This window comes from Drosophila teissieri, chromosome 2R (genome assembly GCF_016746235.2).
Source record: "Drosophila teissieri strain GT53w chromosome 2R, Prin_Dtei_1.1, whole genome shotgun sequence".
Lineage (NCBI taxonomy): Eukaryota > Metazoa > Arthropoda > Insecta > Diptera > Drosophilidae > Drosophila > Drosophila teissieri.
Window position 1 is genome coordinate 12,255,729 of NC_053030.1, and position 11,067 is coordinate 12,266,795.

General features: G+C 46.0%; 1 protein-coding gene across 1 annotated transcript; it reads left to right on the forward strand.

Annotated features, from left to right (window-relative positions):
* The first annotated feature begins 8,866 nt into the window (after positions 1-8,866).
* On the forward strand, positions 8,867-10,581 carry LOC122614444 (gamma-butyrobetaine dioxygenase). Its single transcript, XM_043789006.1, has 2 exons — positions 8,867-9,762; positions 10,245-10,581. The coding sequence occupies exons 1-2, from the start codon at positions 8,867-8,869 to the stop codon at positions 10,579-10,581; spliced, it is 1,233 nt and encodes a 410-aa protein (XP_043644941.1).
* The last annotated feature ends 486 nt before the right edge of the window (positions 10,582-11,067 follow it).

An 11,067-nucleotide genomic window follows, 5' to 3' on the forward strand; every position in this document is an offset into this window, starting at 1 on the left:
CGACGCAAACTAATGTAAATCACGGCACCTTAAACGAGTAATGCAAACAATCATTAATCTGACTGGAATAAATCTGACTGGAAAGTGCGCTGGATACAGTCTAGCTCAGTTCAGGATCCACTGGATTGGTTTTGGACAATGGCCATATTACAGATATGTCCCGCCATATATCCGCCATGTCCCTATAAAGCGTTTCGGACCATATAGAGTATTTATATTCTTGATCAGGATCAATAGCCGATTCGATCTGGCCATGTCCGTCTGTCCGTCCGTCTGTCCGTCCGTCCGTCTGTCTGTCCGTCCGTATGAACGTCGAGATCTCAGGAACTATAAACGTCGAGATCTCAGGATCAATTCTGGCCAATAGTGAAATGTGTCATGACATGAAGTGATTGCTGGACAGTTAATTAAAGCATAGGCCCATTAGGCACATAGGACTGATGTCAGTACGTTTTGGTCTGGTTTGTCATTTTTGGAAATCGTATGAAGCGCAATTGACTAACTGCATTACGCATTTGTTGATGAGTTGATTGAAGCACCATTCAAGTGTCAATCGATGTCCACGCAATCAAGGCAATCAATGCCTGATACCCAACGTTTTCATTTATTCCGTTTCCCCCGGTCAGTTCACTAGCTCGTCCTTTAAATATTTTAATGAAATCTTCCCCTCGCAGGACTGCTGACAGGTCATGCTAATCCGGAGTACGTTCGCTGCAGTTGATAAATGAGTCATTTGCTTAGTAATTTAAGCGTTCATTCAATAAGAGCGGAATGGCCAAAATCGTGGAAGGGTCAGCTTCAAGATTTGTGTAACCAAATACTCATTACATAAGCTGGGAAGCAGGGAAAGAGGAGCAAGGGGAAGTAGCTGGGCAAACACAGAACTGATGAAAACTCCCCAGGAATATGCTGATGTGGGGGATCCTTTTTGGGGAGTGCACGGTATGTATGTGCTAGTTAAGCCAAAAGCAAATATTGACAGGCAAAGTCAAATGCAGGGGCGTCGAGGCGGAGACGGATGAAGGGGGGTTCTTGATGGCATTTAAAGTAATCGAGTGTTAAAAACGGCAAACGCAGCCAAACAAACTCAAACAAAAGCAGGCATCAACCAACCAAGCAACCAAGTAACCCACCCACACCCAGTAAATATTTAGTTGCTCATAAATTACGGGTATATGTTTCCAGGCTGCGAGGCGAGGCGAGGCGAGGAATGGGATGGAAATCACAGGCGATTCGGAGGCTTTAATGCCTCATTAAAATATGCACGGTGGCAATAAAATTCAAGCTGACGCCGCTGGCAATGTGGCAAAGTGGCAAGCGATCTGCGATCTCCAGGACTCCATAAAAATCGGCATAGGCAGCTTGACAAAGTTTTCGCATAAAATAAATTGCTGGCAAATAATAGTCAGGAAACCCGTTAACGTCGATGGCGATGGCGATGACGATGACGATGGCTGCCTGCCATTTTTGGCCCAACGGCAATTGATATAGGAGCTCGGCCGCCAAGGGGTTAAGTGCTAAGGATTCCACGGGGGGTTAAGGTTGGTGTGGGATGGGGTAAGGGTTCCAGCCATCAACTTGTTGTTTATTAAATTACAAATAAATAATGAGACTGATGGAAGCCGCTGCCTGCTGCCTGCTGGCTGATGCCTGCTGCCTGGAGTTATTAAAAACTTTACAGAAACAATTAACACAGTCGCTTGTGAGGTGGAAGGGGTGGGTGATGGTGGAGGGGTTGGGGAATGGATGTACACCATCGCAGGATAAGAGGCTTTTGCTTCCTGTCAGGCTCTTTAAGCCGAATGACAAATTGAAATCCTGTATTTCACTTTAAGCCGAGCCGAATGCCAACCCCCACCGTAGCCGGAGCATTAACCAAAGTTGCAGCCGCAACAATAACCGGAGTACCATCGTCCTGCTGCCTGCGTCCTTCGTCCTGGCAGCGGTGAATTGGAATTGCAGCCGCAAATAAATTTGTGCCCGGCAAAATATATGGCAAAAATATAAAGAATTGCATGTGCATAAAAGTAAAGCCATGCCGCCGTAGCAGGAACAATGCCAAAAGCAACAGCGACCAGCTCGCTTTCTTTTTTTTCTGTTTCATTACAGCAGTGCTGGTCCTGGTGCCAGGATACTGCCAGGATACCAGGTTGCCGCGCTGCGAATGGGTTCGGTTTCTGGTTGGCCAGAGCTAGAGCCAGAGTCATAGCTGAGCTGGAAAGGAATGGCCCGGAATGGCATGGACTGGCATGGACTGGCATGGAATGGTTTGCAGTGGCTCGGCATGGTGGGCCGTGAGTGCCAGGATGCAGATACACTCCCGCCATTGTTTGCAGGCGCGCGCTCTGATTAGAGAGCAAAAAATAACAGGCGGCGTGCTGCAGTTCCCCATGTTTTGTTTTGCCCCATGACTGTATTGCTCCATGGCTGTGTTGCTGTATTGCTGTATTGCTGTATTGCATTCGCAAATGCGCTATCAAAAGAAGCGAGTATCTTTAAACACTGCAAATTGAAATAACTCTTTCGCTTCACTCGATGGCGAATGGCCCTCCCTTTGGTGGGGAAATCAACCCATCGAGTGGGGATTTTCCCGCGAAATTCTATCCACACCGCTGGGCGAGAATCAATCAATTAAAAGCAGAATGAAAATACATAAAGCAGATATCCTTACAGAGTTTTTTAAAAAACAATATTCCATTGTGTTAGAATTCAAATGTAGCTATTTTGCTTAAAGTTAACTGTTAACTGAATGAGTTTTTTATACAGGGAAACATAAATAAGGTAAAAGTAAGTTATGAGATTTTAAAATTTCTTCTATTTTTATAAATAATTCAAATCATAGTTACTTCGCCTTCTTAAAGTTTGAGGCTGCTTGTGGCCTACCATCTGGCTGGCCATTAAGCAACTGCAGCTGTCAACGGCTTTCAAATGCGACCGCCCAGTCCAGTGCGATCTGCCCTCTCTTTCTGGCCGCCTCGAACCCTCTCTTTCCCGCCCCGCGCCGCCACCAAACTGCCAGTCATCCGAGCGTGCGTTTTGTGCTCTAACCAAAGCGCCCAGTGTTAGTCTTTGATTTGTCACACCAAAGCGAGCTTTTCATGGCGTCCTGTCACAGTTCTTTTTTTCCCTATCTGCCAGGACATTCAGCACATAGGCTGATGGTGGGAGGGGAAAGAGGGAGGGGGAGAGAAAGAGAGAGGGGGAGGGAAGATAGTCGGCTGGGAAAGTGGGAGCTCCGTTGTGCCTGTTTTACGTCCAGTTTTAGCCCTTGGCTGATTTTTGATGAAAAGTTTTCAGTTTCACATTATTCATGCATCCACCGCCTTGCCCCACCCATGGCTTTTTACACTTTTTGCGGTTGAATGGAGCCTGCAATTTTTTCTATGCTCCCCTTATTTTTTCACCCGAAAAATTGTGTTGTCATTGTGTTGTTGGTTGGGTATTTTAATTTTGCGCAAATGGAAAATAATAATCAAGGCAAAATAATAAAATGGACCCAGGCGAGAAAGGTGCAGAAAATCGGAAAATGGGTTTGAGGATTGACAGGACGACCCCGCATGTCAGCAAAGTGGGGTTGGAAACGGGGGGAGGAGGAGGGGGAGAGGGGCCCGCAGCATCCTGTGGCTTTGTTTCGAGTGATTCTCAACAAAGCGCACTGCACTTAATTCTCTTTACGCACACACACACCCATGAGCACACACACGAGCACACACTCACATGAGGGCAGACTTGTATGACAGGCTTTTTATGCCTAAGTATCTTAAGTTGTCAACTCGAAAAGGCAAAAGAAATCCTTTAATTTGCAGTAAAATGCAAAACGCAGCGCCACTTTGTCACAAGGGGTGGAACATCTGCGCTGGTGTGGGTACGTCCTCGTGCGTGTGTGTGTGTGTGTGTGTCTGTTGGGGGTGTGTGCGAGAGGGGTGTGCATCTGTGTGTGCCACCAAGGAAGGCAACAAGTCAGCTTCTTCTGGCGGCGCACAGAGCGTACGTTGGACTTTGCCACTTGGCATGCGAGCGCAGGCGAATGGCGCCTCAAGGTATGCAGTAAATTAAAATGCAGTGACAGTGGCGGGCCATGGCCCAAAAGGGGGGTTTTCTAGGGGTTTTCAGGGGGGTGGTTGCTGGAGAGGGGGAGCCGGGCAGGGAATGACATGCTTCTCCGCTCGCATGAGGGTTGCACTCTCCTTTGCACTTTTCACATTAAAACTTTTACCCGCAAGCTAGCGCTACACACACACACACACACACACTTACTTTTTAAAAGCACTGCAAAAAATCATTTTGTCATAAGATCTAATCACTTATTTATTATGGGTTTAACCACAGCAATGGCAATATAAATTTGCAAGTGCTTTTATGGGAGAATTTGCACTTATTTAAACGGGTGTCCTAATATTTAATGATGTTGCTTTATCAAAATTTAATATACACAACACATTTTCCTCAGTGCATATATGCGCACAGGAAAAGGACAACGTACAGAACTTCAGTTTTGACAACACACTTCCACACACACAACCCAACAATTATGATGCATTGAGGCATGAACGTGCCTCAGACTCTGATTTAGCCAGGATGGCTAACATTCTTCCAGCATAAAGCTGCAGCTGCAGCTGTCTAGAAGTGTGGTAGCACACCTCGCAGGGGCTATTTGCATATGAATAGCAAGCAGGTGGAATGGCATACATATCGGGGCGGCCAACGCTTATGGCCACGTTAATGGCAAACTAAACTGCAAACTTTGCTTTTGCACCGACGCACGCATACGTAATAAAAGGTGTAAATGAGCAAAAGAACCGGCTGCCATGCGGCGGGTGAGAAAGTGGGTGGCACGCCAGTGGGCGGGATGTGGGCTGCGAGTCAGCCAGGTGAACAGGCAGCCAGACATGGACTTACGCCTTGGCCCATTATAAGGGCCACTTGCTGCCGACTAAGAAGACAGCTTTGTGCTTATTTCACCTGCACATTGGTTAGCCCAGCTCATTGCTTGGGAATTTTAGTAATTAATATTAAGTAAATTACAATTTTAAGAATTTAAGGTATAAGATAGCGGAGTGACAAGAAACATCCATTATGCTTGGCCACATTTTTGATTTACTACTCATAGTAAACCAAACTACAATATATTTTTACATGAAATGAAATACTTAAATTACATATTTTAAATCTGTTTAGTGATGTTGTTAGCAGGGTGCTGTTAATAATAATTTTTCTCAGAATTAAACAGAACTTAAGATACTACATACAACATTATTTTTAACTAGCTGTTTTGGTTAATTTTGAATAATAATAAATCTTGAGTGAATTCAAATTCATATCCACCCACTGTGCCGTGTGTGTATTAAACTAAATTTAGCGTCACTTTGAGTTACGGCAGTGGCGGTGACGATGACTTGGTAGCCTTGGCAACCGGGCTATTACAATGCCAGAGCCGGAATAGTCGTGGGCTGGGAGTTTTAGGGGCAGGACGAAAAGAGTGCTGGCACAAGGACACCATGTTTGCAAATTTATGTAGTTGTAAGTTGTGCCAAAGGAAATGCCATAAAAATGGAAAACAGAATTGTGCGGGCAGCGAACAAGCTGGACGGACAAACGGACGGACAAACGGACGGACAAACGGACAGACGGACGGACAGACGGACGGACAAACGGACAGACGGACGGATGGATGGCTGGCTTGACAAGCTCGGACGCGTTTAAAGTGCAATTAGCGCACGTAATTGTAATCGGGTTGGCCAGGAGGCACCACCGCGCCACCTGCCACAGCCGTTCACTTCCGGAAGGCGGTGACTCCGGCTTACGGCTCCACCTTCCGTCCGCCAGCCCACGGGGCTGGGTTTATTTTGCTGTTATTTTTTTTTTGGGGAGGGGGGGGGCCTGCCTTTTTTAAAGGCAACCAGGGAGCTGTAAATAAATTTGGCACTTAATCATATTTACGGATTTCGTGGGCACATTTATTTATGTGTCCCACAGTGGCCGCAGCTACTCACTGCACTCTGCCATCCAGCATCGCGTATTTTTTCGGCTGCCGAGCCCGAGGATTTCTTCAGCCGGATGGGAATACAATACGGCCAAGACCAATTTGGTGGCCATTCTCAAGAGTAGTAGTCGGCGTGGGCCTTCTGCCTAATTATGCGTTCTGCTGGCATTGTCACGGATAGCCGAAAATCCAAAATCCGAAATCCTCGCCGCCCACGAGGCTAATTAGGCCCAAAGCGTTGGCCATTGTGCCACACCGTTAGACGGGCATTGTTACCTCGAATCCACTTCACTCTATCCATCATCATTCAGCGGGGTTCACTCACCTGTTCACATCCGCTTTTTCTGGCTTTATGAATATTTCAGGCATTTCGAACGGGGGCTGTCGCAAGGCATTGGAACTAATTTATTTGCCATTTGATGGCCGGCGAAATAAATAAACCAATTTCGGTTTCGGGCCATGTTTAGCTGGATATGTTGCGGTCGCTGCGGGTTTCGTTTAATTTTCGTAAGTGTTGTGCTCGATGTTTTTGCATAATTTGCGGTATGTTTTGATCGGTTGCGGAGTAAACCGATAACACGGATTTGCCTGTTTCGAAATGTTATTACAAAATAAATAAAACACTCTTACCCAGAGCGCTCTGCTTTTTGACTGACTCTTTCATTCCGAGAAATTCATTACTCTGTCTCATCGCTCATTTCATCGATACTCGTATTTGTCACTATTGTTGTGCTTGATTATTGTTAAGTGCAGGTGGGTTGGCGAAATGGAGCTCGGCGAATGGGGAAAAACTGCCACTTGAATGCATTTTCATTACACCTCATTACATTTCACTTGCATCTGCAATTGTGTCATGTCGCCGGCTTTCGCTGCCGCTGCCACTGCCACTGCCTTCGAGCCTATGAATACGCGAATATACTCGGAATGAAAACTGCCGAGCGAATGGATTCGTTAGCTGAATGGGCTGTGAGTGTTTTTAATTGAAAACAATAAAGTTCTGCCGGGGGAACTGGGACTCCTTCCAAACAATGCATGAGATGTATAAGCTGCATGCTACAGCATGCCGAATTTCTAATGCTCTCTAAGGCTCGAAGAATCTGCCGTTGGTATTAAAGTTGCTACTACTAGACGCTGATATGCATCCATATAGATATCTTGATATCAATCCATTGAGACGCTTTCCCTGTATCTTTCCATAACTTGATAGCCATGTTTCTATGATACCTTAGGTATCACATTATATTGAGGTTTCTACAACACGTAACTAAAATTTTCTACTGGCAATTTGCATCCTTATAGATACATTGATATGAATTCATTGAGACGCTTTCCCTTTATTCAAGCTCTATCTTCCCATAACCTGATAGCCATGTTTCTGTGATACCCTAGATATCAGCATACATTTAAGATACCCTAACGCGCTGCGAAGAATCGCAACTAAAAGCTGAGCATTCGATGGATTGTTTGGCTCGCATTCTTTGTTCCCGAATGTAAAAGGCTTCGCATGGAAATGCAAATGGAAATGGAAATGGGAGTGGAAACGGCACGGCGGTGATAGAGCCGCCGAGGATGGATGGATAGATACGAGTCGTATTCGCGCCAGACAATACGAGTATACTCGAATACAAAACGCGAATGCGAAAGTGATAATTAAAAATCGCGCCATATATACTGGTTACCAGATATGCTTGATGCCGATTCTCCGCCCGTCGTTTTCCGCGGCATGAAATGCCGGTTATTGTTTATGATTTTCCAGCGCTGTCGAGCAGGATGTTCGCATCGCAATCACCACTGGTGTGGGCGTAACAATCGACGTGGGTGTGGCATGTGGGCGCGAATGAAGTGATCAATGCGCCTAACAATGATTGACGTCACTTCCCGCGGCCAGGGGCGTCGTGGTGCGAGGAGTGGGGATGGGGGTGGTGGCGCCATGAAAGGGCTGTCGAAGATGGAGCTTTTCCCCAACACCACCCCTTCCTTCGCCCCCGCCCCACTCGGCTGCAGCTGGCAAACAATTATGCAAAATCGCTGGCGTTAGCAGTTTTATGCAGAAATTAATTTTGCATTTTTAATTTTACAGCTCCAGTGGCGGGGGCTTTAAGCAAGGGGAGCATCCATTGCCCGGCGAAAAACAAGAAAAATCGCTGCGACAGCAATCTGCACTGCTCACAAAGGATTGATAAGGGATAGATTTGGATGGTCGTACACTTGAACAAAAACAGGTAACTCCAAGATATCTGTATTTATCCAATTAGGACCAAATAACAAACTATTCACCATATTCAGCATATATTAAGGTAAATAGATTTGATTGTCGAAGAAATTCGTTTTTATTTAGAAATATTTTTTATTTAAAAATCAAGACGTAAAAGATAGATTTGGATGGTCGTACTCTTCAACAAAAACAGGGAACTCCAAGATATCTGTATTTATCCAATAACTAAGTATCCAAATATAAAACTATTCACCTAAATTACTACAGAAAATAGATTTGATTATATTAATTATTTATTAAATCAGATATAAATAAATTTAAATCAGTTAAAAAATAAATATTTTTTACTATGATTTATGAGACGTTCACAATATATTTTTTCGGTATGAACTCCAAGCTCGCAAGCTAATAATAATTTCTATTCTTCCGAGCACACAGCTTAAAGAATATTATTAAATTGCTATTAAAGCAAGAAACTACATTATAATTTTTCCTGATAAGGCTAGAATGACTTAAGTTTTTAAAGTGTAGCTCCAGATGTAAACATCAGGCGATAATTAATCTGGTACCTCAACTTGGCCACGTACCCCTGAGCGAGTGGCTTTCTGCTCGCCGCCCAATAGGCGAATCATTCCGCAATCGGAAGACATAGTGGCAGGTTGCTCAAGATGTTCCAAGCGGACCGCCGAGATCTGTCCTGCCAGCCGCCCAAGTTGGCTTCGCCGCCGGATCAGCAGGATCAGCCGCGGCTGGTGCAGGTTCCGGGTCCTGATGGCCAGGACATGCAGTTCCCGGACATCTGGCTGCGTGACAACTGCCGCTGCAAGGAGTGCTATCTGCCGCAGACGCTGAGTAGGTTGCCCCAGCTGTGGAACCACCTGGACACCAGTGTGCGGGTCATGCGGCAGAGCGTGGACGTGGACCAGGAGGTCCTGTGTGTGGAGTGGTCCGATGGACATGCCTCCCAGTATCCGTTTAGTTGGCTGAGGGAGCGGGACTTCTCATCTGCCAGGCGCCAGCGTTACCTGCGCGACTTTTACCGCCCGGAGCAGAAGCTGTGGAGCGGTCTGGACTTTGAGCAAGTTCGCCAGGTGTTCTACTACCAGGAACTGATCACTTGCGACTCGGCGTTGCAGCAGTGGCTCCACCACCTCGCAGTTTTCGGCGTAGCCCTGGTCAAGGAAGCGCCCCTGGACATGGACGTCCTTCGGAGATTGTCCAACCGCGTGGGCTTCATGCGGCGCACCACCTACGGAGAGGAGTTCAGTGTGCGGGCTCAGCCCGGAGCCAGTAACTACGCCTACTTGGCCGCACCCCTGCCGCTCCACACGGACATGCCCTACTTTGAGTACCTGCCCGGAGTGACCATGCTGCACACCCTGGAGCAGTCCGCCTCGCCCGGCGGCGTCAACCTGCTGGCCGATGCCTTCTACGTGGCGGAGCTGATGCGGCAACGCTGTCCGGAGCAATTCCGGGCTCTCTGCCAGACGCCGGTGGATTGGGCGGACATCGGGAGCGACGGCGATCTGCAGTTCCACAATATCTGGAGGGCACCGGTCATCAAGTGAGTTTTTCTTTTTTATACCCGTAACCCCGGACTCCTGGTGAGGGAGTCCTTTTATCGGTTTTTATCTATCAGTTATTTCCCACTTAAGAATACATTTTTAGGCGTATTTCCTAAATCTGCATATATAATTAGGGATCTTAAATGCTTTAATGACAAAAAACATAGCTTAAGACTTGAAAATGTATGAAACTATACTTTAAATTTCTTTAATATTGAAAATTCATTTCATTTAGGGAAAAAAATAATTTTTAAAAATTTTATTCATTTAAAATTACTTTAAATATTTTATTTTACTTTACTATTGCAAGCATTTTCTCGAACTGTTAAAATCTATTTTTCACGCTACTTGAAATGCTGCTGTTATCTTGAGAGAAATTTCAAACACTTTCCGGTGGAGAGAACCATCTTTTGAGGGGCATACATGCATAGTTGCCGAACCTGGCAGAACCTGGCTAACATTTCGATCCGATCTCCTGCAGCTTGGACGCGGAGGGCAGGTGTGTGCGCATCAACCACAGCATTCCGCAGCGCGACAGCCACTTCAGCGTGCCGGTGGAGCAGGTGCGTCCGTGGTACGAGGCGATGGCCACCTTCGTGGGCCTGGCCCACGAGCACTCGTGCAGATTCAAGACCACGCCCGGCGACGTGCTCACGTTCGACAATCTGCGCCTGGTCCACGGACGAACCGGCTACGACGACACGGACCGCAATGTGCGCCACATCCTGGGCGCCTTCGTCGACTGGGACATCGTGTACTCGCGCCTGAGGGTCCTGCGGAGTGCCAGCGTCACCTCCAGGCCACCTGATGCTCCTTAGATAGCGGCAGCATCCTCATGTGCTCATTGGCACATTAATTAGCCATCTATCAATGCCAAAACGCTTTGATTGACATCGCAATGTGGCAGCAGATGGAATCATGGAGTAGAATCATTAAGTTACCATCGAATTTATTGTGCACGTGAAATTAAACCATTTATTGACATTTTGAATAAATACTATTTTAATGGCTTCTAAGCCTTTGACACAGCTCAATGCTAATTGACATTATTTAATTGGGTTAAACGTGTGATTTAAGGCCACTCAAAGGGGAAGAAGAAGTCAGTCGAGAAGCTTACTAATCTGTTAAACGTGAACATCTGGCTGATAAGGAATTCTATTAGTTGCGATACCCTGTTAGAAACTGCCATTGGCATGTTAGACTATACGCTAAGTTTCATCCGTAATGGGTTAATATTCAAGAAATACATCATATAATATTTAAAGCTAGTTAAAGGATTAAATGAAGTCCATTCATAAGATGCA

Bases quoted from the DNA above. Each gene is read 5' to 3' on its own strand.
- LOC122614444 (XM_043789006.1), top strand. From the start codon at position 8,867: ATGTTCCAAGCGGACCGCCGAGATCTGTCCTGCCAGCCGCCCAAGTTG. The intron at 9,763-10,244 runs GTGAGTTTTTCT...GATCTCCTGCAG, and splicing joins TGGAGGGCACCGGTCATCAA to CTTGGACGCGGAGGGCAGGT.